Genomic DNA, 21,119 nt, shown 5'->3' with positions numbered 1-21,119 from the left:
ATGTCTACAGTATGTCTACAGTATGTCTACAGTGTGAGTCTACAGTGTGAGTCTACAGTGTGAGTCTACAGTGAGTCTACAGTGAGTCTACAGTGTGAGTCTACAGTGTGAGTCTACAGTGAGTCTACAGGGTGAGTCTACAGTGAGTCTACAGTGTGAGTCTACAGTGAGTCTACAGTGTGAGTCTACAGTGTGTCAGTGCAACCCGATTCCCAACTGTGACGCCAGCTGTGTTTGACACACGGGGAACCTCCCATCCTAAACACACTCACAGGACAAGATACTTCAGAGACCTGGTTGGAAGAGAAACGATAGCTATGGAATTAGAGTTGTAGGAAGTGCATCCGTTTTGCTGCGGAAGTCTGGAGATGGAAATTAGCAACAGGCTACACACGTCTCAAATGACTCTGCTGCATCTCAGTCACTATTTCCAGTCTGCATCCCAAATAGGATCCTATCCTTCACATAGTGCACTACTACCAGAGACCACTCCTACGGGTCCTGTTCAAAAGCAGTGGACTATATAGGGAATAACATTTGAGACACAGGCAGAGTGGCTGAGCGGGCCGTGACAGGGCGTCTGTCTCACCGTGTCGTTAGCGTCCAGCACGTTGCTGCTGTTTCCCCACTTGGTCAGGACGATGGGCTCCACATGTTTCCTATCCAGACTGTGGCTCTTAGGGGTCCGGTCCCCTCCACCAGGTAGAGGGGGGGAGTGTTGGTACTGCAGAGAGGAGAGAGGAGGGGGGAGTGTTGGTACTGCAGAGAGGAGAGAGGAGGGAGGAGAGAGGAGGGGGGAGTGTCGGTACTGCAGAGAGGAGAGAAGAGGGGGGAGTGTTGGTACTGCAGAGAGGAGAGAGGAGAGTTGGTACTGCAGAGAGGAGAGAGGAGAGAAGAGAGAGGAGGGGGGAGTGTTGGTACTGCAGAGAGGAGAGAGGAGAGAAGAGAGAGGAGGGGGGAGTGTTGGTACTGCAGAGAGGAGAGAGGAGAGAAGAGAGAGGAGGGGGGAGTGTTGGTACTGCAGAGAGGAGAGAGGAGAGAAGAGAGAGGAGGGGGGAGTGTTGGTACTGCAGAGAGGAGAGAGGAGAGAAGAGAGAGGAGGGGGGAGTGTTGGTACTGCAGAGAGGAGAGAGGAGTGTTGGTACTGCAGAGAGGAGAGAGGAGAGAGGAGGGGGGAGTGTTGGTACTGCAGAGAGGAGAGAGGAGGGGGGAGTGTTGGTACTGCAGAGAGAAGAGAGGAGAGTTGGTACTGCAGAGAGGAGAGAGGAGAGGGGAGGGGGGAGTGTTGGTACTGCAGAGAGAAGAGAGGAGAGTTGGTACTGCAGAGAGGAGAGAGGAGAGGGGAGTGTTGGTACTGCAGAGAGGAGAGAGGAGAGTTGGTACTGGAGAGAGGAGAGAGGAGAGGGGAGTGTTGGTACTGCAGAGAGGAGAGAGGAGAGTTGGTACTGGAGAGAGGAGAGGGGAGGGGGGAGTGTTGGTACTGCAGAGAGGAGAGATGAGGGGGAGAGTTGGTACTGCAGAGAGGAGAGAGGAGAGTTGGTACTGCAGAGAGGAGAGATGAGAGGGGAGTGTTGGTACTGCAGAGAGAAGAGAGGAGGGGGGAGTGTTGGTACTGCAGAGAGAAGAGAGGAGAGTTGGTACTGCAGAGAGGAGAGGGGAGGGGGGAGTGTTGGTACTGCAGAGAGAAGAGAGGAGAGAGGAGGGGGGAGTGTTGGTACTGCAGAGAGGAGAGAGGAGGGGGGAGTGTTGGTACTGCAGAGAGGAGAGGGGAGAGTTGGTACTGCAGAGAGGAGAGATGAGAGGGGAGGGGGGAGTGTTGGTACTGCAGAGAGAAGAGAGGAGGGGGGAGTGTTGGTACTGCAGAGAGAAGAGAGGAGAGTTGGTACTGCAGAGAGGAGAGAGGAGAGGGGAGGGGGGAGTGTTGGTACTGCAGAGAGGAGAGAGGAGGGGGGAGTGTTGGTACTGCAGAGAGAAGAGAGGAGAGTTGGTACTGCAGAGAGGAGAGAGGAGAGGGGAGTGTTGGTACTGCAGAGAGGAGAGAGGAGAGTTGGTACTGGAGAGAGGAGAGAGGAGAGGGGAGTGTTGGTACTGCAGAGAGGAGAGAGGAGAGTTGGTACTGGAGAGAGGAGAGGGGAGGGGGGAGTGTTGGTACTGCAGAGAGGAGAGATGAGGGGGGAGAGTTGGTACTGCAGAGAGGAGAGAGGAGAGTTGGTACTGCAGAGAGGAGAGATGAGAGGGGAGTGTTGGTACTGCAGAGAGAAGAGAGGAGGGGGGAGTGTTGGTACTGCAGAGAGAAGAGAGGAGAGTTGGTACTGCAGAGAGGAGAGGGGAGGGGGGAGTGTTGGTACTGCAGAGAGAAGAGAGGAGAGTTGGTACTGCAGAGAGGAGAGGGGAGGGGGGAGTGTTGGTACTGCAGAGAGAGGAGAGAAGAGAGAGGAGGGGGGAGTGTTGGTACTGCAGAGAGGAGAGAGGAGAGTTGGTACTGCAGAGAGGAGAGAGGAGAGGGGAGTGTTGGTACTGCAGAGAGGAGAGAGGAGAGTTGGTACTGGAGAGAGGAGAGGGGAGGGGGGAGTGTTGGTACTGCAGAGAGAAGAGAGGAGAGTTGGTACTGCAGAGAGGAGAGAGGAGAGGGGAGTGTTGGTACTGCAGAGAGGAGAGAGGAGAGTTGGTACTGGAGAGAGGAGAGGGGAGGGGGGAGTGTTGGTACTGCAGAGAGGAGAGAGGAGAGTTGGTACTGGAGAGAGGAGAGGGGAGGGGGGAGTGTTGGTACTGCAGAGAGAAGAGAGGAGAGTTGGTACTGCAGAGAGGAGAGAGGAGAGGAGGGGGGAGTGTTGGTACTGCAGAGAGGAGAGAGGAGGGGAGGGGGGAGTGTTGGTACTGCAGAGAGGAGAGAGGAGGGGGGGAGTGTTGGTACTGCAGAGAGGAGTGAGGAGGGGAGGGGGGAGTGTTGGTACTGCAGAGAGGAGAGAGGAGGGGGGAGTGTTGGTACTGCAGAGAGGAGTGAGGAGGGGGGGGGGGGGGTGTTGGTACTGCAGAGAGGAGAGAGGAGGGGGGAGTGTTGGTACTGCAGAGAGGAGAGAGGATTGAATAACTTGGGGGACAATCAATGAAACCATTGAACTGAAACAGTGAGGTAGTGTAGAGGGCCGTACCTTGGGCAGCTCCCACTCTGACCTGGAGCCATCAGCACTGTAGTAGTATGGTCTGCCCTGTTCATCCACATGCTTTATCCACTGGAAACACACACACGGGAGATGAGATACACCAGGTTACTAGACTATGACGTTCAAAAAGACAGAAATGTCTCTCTTTTGTCAGCGGTCTATGAGCCATGCTAAATATGTGATAGTAGTGTGGTCAAGTCTAAGTGAAATATAGACATTCCACGTGACAGTACAGACGTCTGTAAATCAGCCGAGAGAGATCAATAGAGAGAGAGATCAATAGAGAGAGAGATCAACAGAGAGAGAGAGATCAATAGAGAGAGAGATCAATAGAGAGAGAGAGATCAATAGCGAGAGAGATCAATAGAGAGAGAGAGATCAATAGAGAGAGAGAGAGATCGAGAGAGAGAGAGATCGAGAGAGAGATCGAGAGAGATCAATAGAGAGAGATCGAGAGAGATCAATAGAGAGATCAATAGAGAGAGAGAGAGATCAATAGAGAGAGAGAGAGAGAGATCAATAGAGAGAGAATCAAGAGAGAGGGAGAGAGAGATTAAGAAAAATAGAGCGATCAAGAGAGAGAGAAATCAATAGTGAGCGAGAGATCAAGAGAGAGGGAGATCAAGAGAGAGAGAGCGATAGAGAGAGAGAGATCAAGAGAGAGAGATCAAGAGAGAGAGATCACTAGTGTTAGAGATCCAGAGAGATCAATAGAGAGCAAGCAAGAGAGAGCGAGAAAGATCAATAGATAGTAGAGGTCGACCGATTATGTTTTTTCAACACCGATACCGATTATTGGAGGACCAAAAAAGCCGATACCAATTAATTGGCCGATTTTTTTATTTATTTGTAATAATGAAAATTACAACAATACTGAATGAACACTTATTTTAACTTAATATAATACATCAATAAATTCAATTTAGCCTCAAATAAATAATGAAACATGTTCAATTTGGTTTAAATAATGCAAAAACAAAGTGTTGGAGAATAAAGTAAAAGTGCAATATGTGCCATGTAAGAAAGCTAACGTTTAAGTTCCTTGCTCAGAACATGAGAACATATGAAAGCTGGTGGTTCCTTTTAACATGAGTCTTCAATACTCCCAGATAAGAAGTTTTAGGTTGTAGTTATTATAGGAATCATAGGACTATTTCCCTCTATACCATTTGTATTTCAATAACCTTTGACTATTAGATGTTCTTATAGGCACTTTAGTATTGCCAGTGTAACAGTATAGCTTCTGTCCCTCTCCTCGCTCCTCCCTGGGCTCGAACCAGCAACACAACGACAACAGCCACCATCGAAGCAGCGTTACCCATGCAGAGCAAGGGAAACAACCACCCCAAGGCTCAGAGCGAGTGAAGTTTGAAATGCTATTAGCGCGCGCTAACTAGGCAGCCATTTCACTTCGGTCACACCAGCCTCATCTCGGGAGTTGATAGGCTTGAAGTCATAAACAGCGCAATGCTTGGCGCACAACGAAGAGCTGCTGGCAAAACGCACGAAAGTGCTGTTTGAATGAATGTTTACTCGCCTGCTTCTGCCTACCACTGCTCAGTCAGATACTTAGATACTTGTATGCTTGTATGCTCAGTCAGATTATATGCAACTCAGGACACGCTAGATAATATCTAGTAATATCATCAACCATGTGTAGTTAACTAGTGATTATGATTGATTGTTTTTTATAAGTTTAATGCTAGCTAGCAACTTACCTTGGCTTACTGCATTCGCGTAACAGGCAGTCTCCTTGTGGAGTGCAACGAGAGAGAGGCAGGTCGTTATTGCGTTGGACTAGTTAACTGTAAGGTTGCAAGATTGGATTCCCCCGAGCTGACAAGATGAAAATCTGTCTTTCTGCCCCTGAACAGGCAGTTAACCCACTGTTCCCCAGTAGGCCGTCATTGTAAATAAGAGTGTTTTCTTAACTGACTTGTCTAGTTAAATAAAAAAATAAAAAATACAACTTTTAAATCGGCACGATTGTTATGAAAACTTGAAATCGGCCCTAATTAATCGGCCATCCCGATTAATCGGTCGACCTCTAATAGAGAGAGATCAAGAGAGCGAGAGAGATCAAGAGAGCAAGAGAGATCAAGAGAGCAAGAGAGATCAAGAGAGAGAGAGACCAAGATAGAGATCAAGAGAGAGAGAGACCAAGATAGAGAGAGAGATCAAGAGAGAGAGAGAGACCAAGATAGAGAGAGACCAAGATAGAAAGAGACCAAGAGAGGGAGAGAGATCAAGAGAAAGAGAGCGATCAAGAGAAATTGAGCGATCAAGAGAGATAAATAGAGATCAATAGAGATCAACAGAGAGAGAGATCAACAGAGAGAGAGATCAACAGAGAGAGAGATCAATAGAGAGAGAGATCAATAGAGAGAGAGATCAACAGAGAGAGAGAGATCAACAGAGAGAGAGAGATCAACAGAGAGAGAGATCAACAGAGAGAGAGATCAATAGAGAGAGAGATCAATAGAGAGAGAGATCAACAGAGAGAGAGAGATCAACAGAGAGAGAGAGATCAACAGAGAGAGATCAACAGAGAGAGAGAGATCAACAGAGAGAGAGAGATCAACAGAGAGATCAACAGAGAGAGAGAGATCAACAGAGAGAGAGAGATCAACAGAGAGAGAGAGATCAACAGAAAGAGACCCCGGTACCTTCTCATTAGTATAATCACTGACATACAGAGTGTGTCCATGCTCATCCAGCTCTTCTGACCAACCCCGGGGCGGGTAGCCGTACTGGCTGTCTGATTGGCTAGAATACGTGCTGTGGCAGTTGTCCTCCAACAACAGAGGCTGGAACGGACCAATGGACAGCGAGAGGAGAGGAAGGAAGGACGGGGAGAGAGAGAGCGGCGGAGTCGTCTATGATTAGGGAGGGAAACGGGAGAGGGAGGAGAGAGAGGGAAACGGGAGAGGGAGGAGAGAGGGAAACGGGACAGAGAGGGAGAGAGGGAAACGGGACAGAGAGGGAGAGAGAGAGGGAAACAGGACAGAGAGGGAAACGGGAGAGGGAGGAGAGAGAGAGGGAGGAGAGAGAGAGGGAGGGAAACGGGAGAGGGAGGAAACGGGAGAGGGAAACGGGACAGAGAGGGAAACGGGAGAGGGAGGGAAACGGGAGGGAGGAGAGAGAGGGAGGAGAGAGAGAGGGAGGGAAACGGGAGAGGGAGGAGAGGGAGAGAGGGAAACGGGAGAGGGAGGGAAACGGGACAGGGAGGGAGAGGGAGGGAAACGGGACAGAGAGGGAAACGGGACAGAGAAGGAGGGAGAGAGGGAGGGAAACGGGACAGAGAGGGAGGGAAACGGGACAGAGAGGGGGGGAAACGGGACAGAGAGCGAGGGAAACGGGACAGAGAGGGAGGGAAACGGGACAGAGAGGGAGAGAGGGAGGGTAACGGGACAGAGAGGGAGAGAGGGAGGGAAACGGGACAGAGAGGGAGAGAGGGAGGGAAACGGGACAGAGAGGGAGAGAGGGAGGGAAACGGGACAGAGAGGGAGAGAGGGAGGGAAACGGGACAGAGAGGGAGAGAGGGAGGGAAACGGGACAGAGAGGGAGAGGGAGGGAAACGGGACAGGGAGGGAAACGGGACAGAGAGGGAGGGAAACGGGACAGAGAGGGAGGGAAACGGGACAGGGAGGGAAACGGGACAGAGAGGGAGAGGGAGAGAAACAGGACAGGGAGGGAGAGGGAGGGAAACGGGACAGGGAGGGAAACGGGACAGAGAGGGAAACGGGAGAGGGAGGGAAACGGGACAGGGAGGGAAACGGGACAGGGAGGGAAACGGGACAGGGAGGGAAACGGGAGAGGGAGGAAACGGGACAGGGAGGGAGAGGCAGAGAGAAAGGGAGAGAGGGAGGAGAGAGAGAGGGTCAGAGATAAATAGAGCGAGAGAAGGACCAATCACCATTGAATTACGTATGCACAGAGAATAGAAAGCACCAATCAGCAGTCATCATGAATCACAGTCCTCTAAGAACGAGACATTTACAACACAGTAAAGCACCAGTCCTGGGTTCAAATACTGGAACATCTGTTCTCGTCTGGGATGTTGGCAATGAGGCCCCTTTAACTGGCTTCGTACTGGTCACAGAGACATACAAATTGTATCCACAAGTTCATCTGACTCTGGGGAGGAAGATAAAAGGGCCTCATTGCCAAAATCCTGAAGTACCCCTTTAAGTTACATCACAGCTGGGAAACGAGGCCTAGATGTTTAGATGATCCCTTTAAGTTACATCACAGCTGGGAAACGAGGCCTAGATGTTTAGATGATCCCTTTAAGTTACATCACAGCTGGGAAACGAGGCCTAGATGTTTAGATGATCCCTTTAAGTTACATCACAGCTGGGAAACGAGGCCTAGATGTTTAGATGATCCCTTTAAGTTACATCACAGCTGGGAAACAAGGCCTAGATGTTTAGATGATCCCTTTAAGTTACATCACAGCTGGGAAACGAGGCCTAGATGTTTAGATGATCCCTTTAAGTTACATCACAGCTGGGAAACGAGGCCTAGATGTTTAGATGATCCGTCACGGGGAGGCCTGAAGTACACCTTTAAAGGAAAACTCCGCTCAAAAACTCAGCTTAAAAATAGTTTTTGTATTTTCTTCATTAGTCCACTGATACAGTCCCAAAATGTACTGCATGTCTTCTTCATCATGATGACGTGGTCGGTGACACTTCACTTCTTGAAAGTCCAATATCTTAAAACCTTGACTGCTGACACGCAAAACACTTGTGGGTTTTATCATCACTGGATAAATGAAGAAAATGTCAAGAGATTGTATTTGAGTGGAGTTTCCCTTAAAGTGCATTAAGGCAGGAAAATTAAATCAAGTACAGGTACATTTAAAAAAAAAATGACTTCAAATAGTATTTGAACCCAGGGGTGTGAAGCACAGAGAGTTAAAGACGGCAGGAACATCGAAGCACCCGACTCAGTCTGAACACGGTTACTGGGTGTGGCCAGACAGAGGATACTGCAGAATACAAACATCTACTGCTGCAGTAACAGCAAACTAATGAGGATGGGACCAGTTTCACAGTTTGAGGAGCACCGACTGCATCTGGCCACAAGGTGGCAGTGTGGTGCTATTATCATCATTCTAGAGAACAAAATGTACTGTGTTCCAGCAGTGATTCTTTCTGTCTAATGTGTTTGAGAACACAAGCACATACACCTCATGACTTTTCATAAATGTGCTTGAATTTGCTTGTTTCTGTACCTAAGTGTGTGCTTGAGTAACTGTGTGTGTGTGTGTGTGTGTTTGAGTAAGTGTGAGCGTGTGTGTTTGAGTAAGTGTGTGTGTGTGCGCGAGCGTGTGTGTGTGTGCGCGAGCGTGTGTGTGTTTGAGTAAGTGTGTGTGTGCGTGTGTGTGTGTGCGTGTGTGCGTGCGTGCGTGTGTTTCCAACACATGTCCCAGTACATACCTCCGTCTCCCCAGTGCTATTGCTGTGGGATTCCCCCCGGCTGCTGCCACTACTGGCGTCTCTGGCTCGGGGAGGTTTCCATGTCCTCTCCTGGGTGGAACGGTTGAAGTAGAACTGTCTGCCGCTCTGGTCCTTCAAATGGAATTCAAAATCTTTGTCCATTACAACATTTAATCAAATTGACATTTGTCTTCGGCTCGTGGTTAAAAACAGTCAAATGACATATAAACACAGATCAGACAACATCATATAGAATCATTCCCAAATGGCACCCTACTCCCCATTTAGTGCACTACTTTTGACCAGAGCCCTATGGGCCCTGTAGTGCACTAAATATGTAATAGGGTTCCATTTGGGACGCACAGAGACGATAGCGAAGCTACACAATCCATGACGGTAGTAGTACAGACCTTGTGGGCCTCCCAGTCCCCCAGGACATGCTGTGGGAAGTTGGAGGGGTCGGGGGGCAGGCTGGTCCCAGAGATCTTCAGCTCCTGCAGGTTAGTGTAGACAGGAGACTCAGGACGACCACCCTGACCCGGCAGAGAAACAGTCTGGAGGAGAGGAGAGGAGAGGAGAAAGAGAGATATTGGTTGGTAAATTAGATTTTTAATTTTACAATGACAGCCTACCCCGGATGGCACTGGGCCAATTGTGCACCGCCCTATGGGACTCCCGAACAGGGCCGTTTGTGATGCAGCCCGAGATCGAACCAGGATCCGTAGCGACACCTCTAACACTGAGATGGAGTGCCTTAGACCGCAGCGCCACTCAGGAGCCCTAAATACATGAATGACTTGTCTTAATGTTAACGTGAGCCACACAAACTCGAGAGAGAAACAGAACGGACAGACAGCGTAATGAATAGTTTACCTGATGAGGAATAACTCTGGGCACTACAGAATGAATCCTAACATCATCAGGTGCAGGTCAGGACATTTTATAAATGACAACACCGTCTCAATTCCCCTTTTCTCAAGTGTGTCACTAAACCACCATGGGTTAGTAATAGACGTGTTGGTGAACACTTGACTGACAGGGATCGACATAAAACGCTTGTCCGCTTGCCTTGGGCAAGTAAGAAACAAACAAACAAATGGACAAGAATAATAGAGATTTAAATTGTCTGAATGGACAAGAATAATAGAGATTTAAATTGTCTGAATGGACAAGAATAATAGAGATTTAAATTGTCTGAATGGACAAGAATAATAGAGATTTAAATTGTCTGAATGGACAAGAATAATAGAGATTTAAATTGTCTGAATGGACAAGAATAATAGAGATTTAAATTGTCTGAATGGACAAGAATAATAGAGATTTAAATTGTCTGAATGGACAAGAATAATAGAGATTTAAATTGTCTGAATGGACAAGAATAATAGAGATTTAAATTGTCTGAATGGACAAGAATAATAGAGATTTAAATTGTCTGAATGGACAAGAATAATAGAGATTTAAATTGTCTGAATGGACAAGAATAATAGAGATTTAAATTGTCTGAATGGACAAGAATAATAGAGATTTAAATTGTCTGAATGGACAAGAATAATAGAGATTTAAATTGTCTGAATGGACAAGAATAATAGAGATTTAAATTGTCTGAATGGACAAGAATAATAGAGATTTAAATTGTCTGAATGGACAAGAATAATAGAGATTTAAATTGTCTGAATGGACAAGAATAATAGAGATTTAAATTGTCTGAATGGACAAGAATAATAGAGATTTAAATTGTCTGAATGGACAAGGAAAAAAAATAAAAAGTCACGCAAAAAAAAATCACCATATCAAACAATTAGTCTACTCTGATCAGAACTGTATCAGTCTTACACCTACGGAGAGCATGAGAGACAGAGACAACGCATGAGAGACAGAGCATGAGAGACAACGCATGAGAGACAGAGCATGAGAGACAGAGCATGAGAGACAGAGCATGAGAGACAGAGCATGAGAGACAGAGCATGAGAGACAGAGCATGAGAGACAGAGCATGAGAGACAGAGCATGAGAGCGAGAGAGCATGAGAGACAGAGCATGAGAGCGAGAGAGCATGAGAGCGAGAGAGCATGAGAGACAGAGCATGAGAGAGAGAGCATGAGAGACAGAGCATGAGAGACAGAGCATGAGAGACAGAGCATGAGAGACAGAGCATGAGAGACAGAGCATGAGAGACAGAGCATGAGAGACAGAGCATGAGAGACAGAGCATGAGAGACAGAGCGAGAGAGCATGAGAGACAGCATGAGATACAGAGCATGAGAGACAGAGCATGAGAGCGAGAGAGCATGAGAGACAGCATGAGATACAGAGCATGAGAGAGAGAGACATTTGCACAGCAGGTACAATTATTATATACAGACTAACTAAAAAGCCAATTCAAAACAGTGTACTTTGGCTGGTTATCTAGCTACTTTACCCTCAAATAATCGAACTGTTTGTGGGCGGTTTGTATGGGTTACTTTCACCGAGCATGAGAGACAGACAGAGCATGAGAAACAGAGACAGAGGTTTGTATGGGTTACTTTCACCGAGCATGAGAGACAGAGACAGAGCATGAGAGACAGAGGTTTGTATGGGTTACTTTCACCGAGCATGAGAGACAGAGACAGAGGTTTGTATGGGTTACTTTCACCGAGCATGAGAGACAGAGACAGAGCATGAGAGACAGAGAATTTTGACGGTTTGTATGGGTTACTTTCAGATGTGTCCCATGATACTTGTCGGGGTCGTAGAGTAAAATGAGAACACAATAGTATTCGTAAGAGTCTCCCCCTTTCCAGAGAGTTTGTGTGTCTCTCATGGTCTGACGAACACAGCTGTAGCTCGGCCACCTTGCACCACAGATGAGGAAGTCTACCGTAAGCGGATGTGGTGGATGGAGACGCAGCCCATATGCAAAACAAACATCTCTCTTTGATGGGGATGTTTTTATTATGTTACTCAGATTGACACATTGGTGCTTCAACGGACTCTTAAGGATCAACTATTCAGCTATTAGCATGTATTAATGTCACCATGTCCAAAGTCCTAAAATAACGTTCAATCGGCCCTCACAAATAACCCACCTTAGCCATTTGATCCCTGCTTCATTGAAAGAGGGAATTATTTAATAAAGACATCAATTATTTGGCTGTACTTGCAATGTAGCAGGGTGGCCAACCTTCCTCCAGGAGATTACAGCGGAGCTACAGAGGGTGCAGGCTTTTTCTCCTGCCCTGCTCGAACACACAACAATGTAAAAAAAAAAAAACACAACAACTGCTCAACAGGACCTTGATAAGCTGACTCTGGTGTGTTTGAGCAGGGTTGTGTCAAACGCCTGCTCACCCAGTGGCTCTCCAGTGTTGATGGACCACATGTGTTTCATACAGTAGGATATCAGTAGGTTATGAGTGCAGTATTTTACCTGCGTTTCATACAGTAGGATATCAGTAGGTTATGAGCACAGTATTTTACCTGCGTTTCATACAGTAGGATATCAGTAGGTTATGAGCACAGTATTTTACCTGCGTTTCATACAGTAGGATATCAGTAGGTTATGAGCACAGTATTTTACCTGCGTTTCATACAGTAGGATATCAGTAGGTTATGAGTGCAGTATTTTACCTGTGTTTCATACAGTAGGATATCAGTAGGTTATGAGTGCAGTATTTTACCTGCGTTTCATACAGTAGGATATCAGTAGGTTATGAGCACAGTATTTTACCTGCGTTTCATACAGTAGGATATCAGTAGGTTATGAGCACAGTATTTTACCTGCGTTTCATACAGTAGGATATCAGTAGGTTATGAGCACAGTATTTTACCTGCGTTTCATACAGTAGGATATCAGTAGGTTATGAGCGCAGTATTTTACCTGCGTTTCATACAGTAGGATATCAGTAGGTTATGAGTGCAGTATTTTACCTGTGTTTCATACAGTAGGATATCAGTAGGTTATGAGTGCAGTATTTTACCTGCGTTTCATACAGTAAGATATCAGTAGGTTATGAGCACAGTATTTTACCTGTGTTTCATACAGTAGGATATCAGTAGGTTATGAGCACAGTATTTTACCTGTGTTTCATACAGTAGGATATCAGTAGGTTATGAGTGCAGTATTTTACCTGCGTTTCATACAGTAGGATATCAGTAGGTTATGAGTGCAGTATTTTACCTGCGTTTCATACAGTAGGATATCAGTAGGTTATGAGCGCAGTATTTTACCTGTGTTTCATACAGTAGGATATCAGTAGGTTATGAGTGCAGTATTTTACCTGCGTTTCATACAGTAGGATATCAGTAGGTTATGAGCACAGTATTTTACCTGTGTTTCATACAGTAGGATATCAGTAGGTTATGAGCGCAGTATTTTACCTGTGTTTCATACAGTAGGATATCAGTAGGTTATGAGTGCAGTATTTTACCTGCGTTTCATACAGTAGGATATCAGTAGGTTATGAGTGCAGTATTTTACCTGTGTTTCATACAGTAGGATATCAGTAGGTTATGAGTGCAGTATTTTACCTGTGTTTCATACAGTAGGATATCAGTAGGTTATGAGTGCAGTATTTTACCTGTGTTTCATACAGTAGGATATCAGTAGGTTATGAGTGCAGTATTTTACCTGCGTTTCATACAGTAGGATATCAGTAGGTTATGAGTGCAGTATTTTACCTGTGTTTCATACATTAGGATATCAGTAGGTTATGAGTGCAGTATTTTACCTGTGTTTCATACAGTAGGATATCAGTAGGTTATGAGTGCAGTATTTTACCTGTGTTTCTTACAGTAGGATATCAGTAGGTTATGAGCACAGTATTTTACCTGCGTTTCATACAGTAGGATATCAGTAGGTTATGAGCACAGTATTTTACCTGCGTTTCATACAGTAGGATATCAGTAGGTTATGAGCACAGTATTTTACCTGCGTTTCATACAGTAGGATATCAGTAGGTTATGAGTGCAGTATTTTACCTGCGTTTCATACAGTAGGATATCAGTAGGTTATGAGTGCAGTATTTTACCTGTGTTTCATACAGTAGGATATCAGTAGGTTATGAGTGCAGTATTTTACCTGTGTTTCATACAGTAGGATATCAGTAGGTTATGAGCACAGTATTTTACCTGCGTTTCATACAGTAGGATATCAGTAGGTTATGAGCACAGTATTTTACCTGCGTTTCATACAGTAGGATATCAGTAGGTTATGAGCGCAGTATTTTACCTGCGTTTCATACAGTAGGATATCAGTAGGTTATGAGTGCAGTATTTTACCTGCGTTTCATACAGTAGGATATCAGTAGGTTATGAGTGCAGTATTTTACCTGCGTTTCATACAGTAGGATATCAGTAGGTTATGAGTGCAGTATTTTACCTGCGTTTCATACAGTAGGATATCAGTAGGTTATGAGTGCAGTATTTTACCTGCGTTTCATACAGTAGGATATCAGTAGGTTATGAGTGCAGTATTTTACCTGCGTTTCATACAGTAGGATATCAGTAGGTTATGAGCGCAGTATTTTACCTGCGTTTCATACAGTAGGATATCAGTAGGTTATGAGCACAGTATTTTACCTGCGTTTCATACAGTAGGATATCAGTAGGTTATGAGCACAGTATTTTACCTGCGTTTCATACAGTAGGATATCAGTAGGTTATGAGCACAGTATTTTACCTGCGTTTCATACAGTAGGATATCAGTAGGTTGTGAGCGCAGTATTTTACTTTGTGGGGCGTTAAGTGCCTTGTTCAAGGCCACAATGGCAGGAGATGGTATATAATACACCACAGCAACGGTAGAGTAAATCAACCACAGCCACAGTAACCACAGCAACGGTAAAGTAAATCAACCACAGCCACGGTAACCACAGCAACGGTAAAGTAAATCAACCACAGCCACGGTAAAGTAAATCAACCACAGCCACGGTAACCACAGCAACGGTAAAGTAAATCAACCACAGCCACGGTAAAGTAAATCAACCACAGCCACGGTAACCACAGCAACGGTAAAGTAAATCAACCACAGCCACGGTAACCACAGCAACGGTAAAGTAAATCAACCACAGCCACGGTAAAGTAAATCAACCACAGCCATGGTAAAGTAAATCAGCCACAGCCACGGTAACCACAGCCACGGTAACCACAGCAACGGTAGAGTAAATCAACCACAGCCATGGTAAAGTAAATCAACCACAGCCACGGTAACCACAGCCACGGTAAAGTAAATCAACCACAGCCACGGTAACCACAGCAACGGTAAAGTAAATCAACCACAGCCACGGTAAAGTAAATCAACCACAGCCACGGTAACCACAGCAACGGTAAAGTAAATCAACCACAGCCACGGTAAAGTAAATCAACCACAGCCACGGTAAACACAGCAACGGTAAAGTAAATCAACCACAGCCACGGTAAAGTAAATCAACCACAGCGATGGTAACCACAGCAACGGTAAAGTAAATCAACCACAGCCACGGTAACCACAGCAACGGTAAAGTAAATCAACCACAGCCACGGTAAAGTAAATCAACCACAGCCATGGTAAAGTAAATCAACCACAGCCACGGTAACCACAGACACGGTAACCACAGCAACGGTAGAGTAAATCAACCACAGCCATGGTAAAGTAAATCAACCACAGCCACGGTAACCACAGCCACGGTAAAGTAAATCAACCACAGCCACGGTAACCACAGCCATGGTAAAGTAAATCAACCACAGCCACGGTAAAGTAAATCAACCACAGTCACGGTAACCACAGCCACGGTAAAGTAAATCAACCACAGTCACGGTAACCACAGCCACGGTAAAGTAAATCAACCACAGTCACGGTAACCACAGCCATGGTAAAGTAAATCAACCACAGTCACGGTAACCACAGCCACGGTAAAGTAAATCAACCACAGTCACGGTAACCACAGCCACGGTAAATTAAATCAACCACAGCCACGGTAAAGTAAATCAACCACAGTCACGGTAACCACAGCCATGGTAAAGTAAATCAACCACAGTCACGGTAACCACAGCCACGGTAAAGTAAATCAACCACAGCCACGGTAAAGTAAATCAACCACAGCCACGGTAAAGTAAATCAACCACAGCCACGGTAAAGTAAATCAACCACAGCCACGGTAAAGTAAATCAACCACAGCCACGGTAACCACAGCCACGGTAAAGTAAATCAACCACAGCCACGGTAAAGTAAATCAACCACAGCCACGGTAACCACAGCAACGGTAAAGTAAATCAACCACAGCCACGGTAAAGTAAATCAACCACAGCCACGGTAACCACAGCAACGGTAAAGTAAATCAACCACAGCCACGGTAACCACAGCAACGGTAAAGTAAATCAACCACAGCCACGGTAAAGTAAATCAACCACAGCCATGGTAAAGTAAATCAGCCACAGCCACGGTAACCACAGCCACGGTAACCACAGCAACGGTAGAGTAAATCAACCACAGCCATGGTAAAGTAAATCAACCACAGCCACGGTAACCACAGCCACGGTAAAGTAAATCAACCACAGCCACGGTAACCACAGCAACGGTAAAGTAAATCAACCACAGCCACGGTAAAGTAAATCGACCACAGCCACGGTAACCACAGCAACGGTAAAGTAAATCAACCACAGCCACGGTAAAGTAAATCAACCACAGCCACGGTAAACACAGCAACGGTAAAGTAAATCAACCACAGCCACGGTAAAGTAAATCAACCACAGCGATGGTAACCACAGCAACGGTAAAGTAAATCAACCACAGCCACGGTAACCACAGCAACGGTAAAGTAAATCAACCACAGCCACGGTAAAGTAAATCAACCACAGCCATGGTAAAGTAAATCAACCACAGCCACGGTAACCACAGACACGGTAACCACAGCAACGGTAGAGTAAATCAACCACAGCCATGGTAAAGTAAATCAACCACAGCCACGGTAACCACAGCCACGGTAAAGTAAATCAACCACAGCCACGGTAACCACAGCCATGGTAAAGTAAATCAACCACAGCCACGGTAAAGTAAATCAACCACAGTCACGGTAACCACAGCCACGGTAAAGTAAATCAACCACAGTCACGGTAACCACAGCCACGGTAAAGTAAATCAACCACAGTCACGGTAACCACAGCCATGGTAAAGTAAATCAACCACAGTCACGGTAACCACAGCCACGGTAAAGTAAATCAACCACAGTCACGGTAACCACAGCCACGGTAAATTAAATCAACCACAGCCACGGTAAAGTAAATCAACCACAGTCACGGTAACCACAGCCATGGTAAAGTAAATCAACCACAGTCACGGTAACCACAGCCACGGTAAAGTAAATCAACCACAGCCACGGTAAAGTAAATCAACCACAGCCACGGTAAAGTAAATCAACCACAGCCACGGTAAAGTAAATCAACCACAGCCACGGTAAAGTAAATCAACCACAGCCACGGTAACCACAGCCACGGTAAAGTAAATCAACCACAGCCACGGTAAAGTAAATCAACCACAGCCACGGTAACCACAGCAACGGTAAAGTAAATCAACCACAGCCACGGTAAAGTAAATCAACCACAGCCACGGTAACCACAGCAACGGTAAAGTAAATCAACCACAGCCACGGTAACCACAGCAACGGTAAAGTAAATCAACCACAGCCACGGTAAAGTAAATCAACCACAGCCATGGTAAAGTAAATCAGCCACAGCCACGGTAACCACAGCCACGGTAACCACAGCAACGGTAGAGTAAATCAACCACAGCCATGGTAAAGTAAATCAACCACAGCCACGGTAACCACAGCCACGGTAAAGTAAATCAACCACAGCCACGGTAACCACAGCAACGGTAAAGTAAATCAACCACAGCCACGGTAAAGTAAATCGACCACAGCCACGGTAACCACAGCAACGGTAAAGTAAATCAACCACAGCCACGGTAAAGTAAATCAACCACAGCCACGGTAAACACAGCAACGGTAAAGTAAATCAACCACAGCCACGGTAAAGTAAATCAACCACAGCCATGGTAACCACAGCAACGGTAAAGTAAATCAACCACAGCCACGGTAACCACAGCAACGGTAAAGTAAATCAACCACAGCCACGGTAAAGTAAATCAACCACAGCCATGGTAAAGTAAATCAACCACAGCCACGGTAACCACAGCCACGGTAACCACAGCAACGGTAGAGTAAATCAACCACAGCCATGGTAAAGTAAATCAACCACAGCCACGGTAACCACAGCCACGGTAAAGTAAATCAACCACAGCCACGGTAACCACAGCCATGGTAAAGTAAATCAACCACAGCCACGGTAAAGTAAATCAACCACAGTCACGGTAACCACAGCCACGGTAAAGTAAATCAACCACAGTCACGGTAACCACAGCCACGGTAAAGTAAATCAACCACAGTCACGGTAACCACAGCCATGGTAAAGTAAATCAACCACAGTCACGGTAACCACAGCCACGGTAAAGTAAATCAACCACAGTCACGGTAACCACAGCCACGGTAAATTAAATCAACCACAGCCACGGTAAAGTAAATCAACCACAGTCACGGTAACCACAGCCATGGTAAAGTAAATCAACCACAGTCACGGTAACCACAGCCACGGTAAAGTAAATCAACCACAGCCACGGTAAAGTAAATCAACCACAGCCACGGTAAAGTAAATCAACCACAGCCACGGTAAAGTAAATCAACCACAGCCACGGTAAAGTAAATCAACCACAGCCACGGTAACCACAGCCACGGTAAAGTAAATCAACCACAGCCACGGTAACCACAGCCACGGTAAAGTAAATCAACCACAGCCACGGTAAAGTAAATCAACCACAGTCACGGTAACCACAGCCACGGTAAAGTAAATCAACCACAGTCACGATAACCACAGCCACGGTAAAGTAAATCAACCACAGCCACGGTAAAGTAAATCAACCACAGTCACGGTAACCACAGCAACGGTAAAGTAAATCAACCACAGCCACGGTAAAGTAAATCAACCACAGCCACGGTAAAGTAAATCAACCACAGCCACGGTAAAGTAAATCAACCACAGCCACGGTAAAGTAAATCAACCACAGCCACGGTAAAGTAAATCAACCACAGCCACGGTAAAGTAAATCAACCACAGCCACGGTAAAGTAAATCAACCACAGCCATGGTAAAGTAAATCAACCACAGCCACGGTAAAGTAAATCAACCACAGTCACGGTAACCACAGCCACGGTAAAGTAAATCAACCACAGCCACGGTAAAGTAAATCAACCACAGCCACGGTAAAGTAAATCAACCACAGCCACGGTAAAGTAAATCAACCACAGTCACGGTAAAGTAATTCAACCACAGCCACGGTAAAGTAAATCAACCACAGCCACGGTAAAGTAAATCAACCACAGCCACGGTAAAGTAAATCAACCACAGCCACGGTAAAGTAAATCAACCACAGCCACGGTAAAGTAAATCAACCACAGCCACGGTAAAGTAAATCAACCACAGCCACGGTAAAGTAAATCAACCACAGCCAAGGTAAAGTAAATCAACCACAGCCACGGTAAAGTAAATCAACCACAGCCACGGTAAAGTAAATCAACTACAGCCACGGTAAAGTAAATCAACCACAGTCACGGTAACCACAGCCACGGTAAAGTAAATCAACCACAGCCACGGTAACCACAGCAACGGTAGAGTAAATCAACCACAGCCACGGTAACCACAGCAACGGTAGAGTAAATCAACCACAGCCACGGTAACCACAGCAACGGTAGAGTAAATCAACCACAGCCACGGTAACCACAGCAACGGTAAAGTAAATCAACCACAGCCACGGTAAAGTAAATCAACCACAGCAACGGTAAAGTAAATCAACCACAGCAACGGTAAAGTAAATCAACCACAGCCACGGTAAAGTAAATCAACCACAGCAACGGTAAAGTAAATCAACCACAGCAACGGTAAAGTAAATCAACCACAGCCACGGTAAAGTAAATCAACCACAGCCACGGTAAAGTAAATCAACCACAGCCACGGTAAAGTAAATCAACCACAGCCACGGTAGAGTAAATCAACCACAGCCACGGTAACCACAGCCACGGTAAAGTAAATCAACCACAGCCACGGTAACCACAGCCATGGTAACCACAGCAACGGTAAAGTAAATCAACCACAGCCACGGTAACCACAGCCATGGTAAAGTAAATCAACCACAGCCACGGTAAAGTAAATCAACCACAGCCACGGTAAAGTAAATCAACCACAGCCACGGTAAAGTAAATCAACCACAGCCACGGCAACCACAGCAACGGTAAAGTAAATCATAGTAAGCAAAAAGGGAAAACAAGGCCAGAGGGGAAAAGAGGAAGATAGTCAGGAAGGGAAGTGAAACACAGATTGGTTCCGTACATTGACCTGACCGTTGGCTTGATAAGTCATTTAGAAGGAGAGGCCGTGCAAACACAGTAAATACAGACTACAGTAAATACAAACTACAGTAAATACAGACTACAGTAAATACAAACTACAGTAAATACAAACTACAGTAAATACAAACTACAGTAAATACAAACTACAGTAAATACAAACTACAGTAAATACAGACTACAGTAAATACAGACTACAGTAAATACAAACTACAGTAAATACAGACTACAGTAAATACAGACTACAGTAAATACAAACTACAGTAAATACAGACTACAGTAAATACAGACTACAGTAAATACAGACTAGAGTAAATACAGACTACAGTAAATACAGACTACAGTAAATACAAACTACAGTAAATACAAACTACAGTAAATACAGACTACAGTAAATACAGACTACAGTAAATACAGACTACTGTAAATACAAACTACAGTAAATACAAACTACAGTAAATACAAACTACAGTAAATACAGAATACAGTAAATACAGAAGTAAAACAGTGTTACGTCTCAAATAGCACTATACACAGAGTGTACAAAACATTAGGAACACCTGCTCTCTCCATGACAGACTGACCAGGTGAATCCAGGTGAACGATATGATCCCTATTGGATGTCAGATGTTAAATCCACTTCAATCAGTGTAGATGAAGGGAAGCAGACAGGTTAAAGAAGGACTTTTAAGACTTGAGACAATTGAGACATAGATTGTGTCTGTGTGTCATTCAGAGGGTGAATGTGCAAGACAAAATATTAAAGTGTCTTTGAACAGGGTATGGTAGTAGTATGGTAGTAGTATGCTATTGGGATGGTAGTAGTATGGTAGTAGTATGGTAGTGGGATGGTAGTAGTATGGTAGTAGTATGGAAGTAGTATGGAAGTAGCATGGTAGTAGTATGGTAGTAGTAGTATGGTAGTAGTATGGTAGTAGTATGGTGGTAGTGGTATGGTAGTAGTAGTATGGTGGTAGTAGTATGGTAGTAGTAGTATGGTAGTAGTATGGTGGTAGTAGTATGGTGGTAGTGGTATGGTAGTAGTATGGTAGTAGTGGTATGGTAGTGGTATGGTAGTGGTATGGTAGTAGTATGGTAGTGGT

General features: G+C 45.5%; 1 protein-coding gene across 9 annotated transcripts in view; it reads right to left on the bottom strand.

The window, feature by feature from the left end:
* LOC139386830 (rho GTPase-activating protein 12-like) overlaps window positions 1–21,119 on the bottom strand; it is a 117,525-nt gene that overhangs the window by 24,637 nt on the left and 71,769 nt on the right. For 5 of the 9 annotated variants that reach the window (XM_071132668.1, XM_071132666.1, XM_071132667.1 and 2 more), the window contains exons 3-7: window positions 9,019–9,162; window positions 8,609–8,740; window positions 5,831–6,040; window positions 3,153–3,233; window positions 590–724 (exon numbers count right to left, since the gene is read on the bottom strand). In XM_071132668.1, coding sequence (XP_070988769.1) covers window positions 590–724; window positions 3,153–3,233; window positions 5,831–6,040; window positions 8,609–8,740; window positions 9,019–9,162 — 702 coding nt within the window. The remainder of the gene's footprint in view (window positions 1–589; window positions 725–3,152; window positions 3,234–5,830; window positions 6,041–8,608; window positions 8,741–9,018; window positions 9,163–21,119) is intronic. The other 4 variants (XM_071132673.1, XM_071132671.1, XM_071132669.1 and 1 more) reach the window with 1 other exon arrangement.

This window comes from Oncorhynchus clarkii, chromosome 28 (assembly GCF_045791955.1).
Source record: "Oncorhynchus clarkii lewisi isolate Uvic-CL-2024 chromosome 28, UVic_Ocla_1.0, whole genome shotgun sequence".
NCBI classification, from domain to species: Eukaryota; Metazoa; Chordata; class Actinopteri; order Salmoniformes; family Salmonidae; genus Oncorhynchus; species Oncorhynchus clarkii.
Note: the sequence above shows the minus strand (reverse complement) of the source record. Positions and strands in the feature narration are given on the sequence as shown.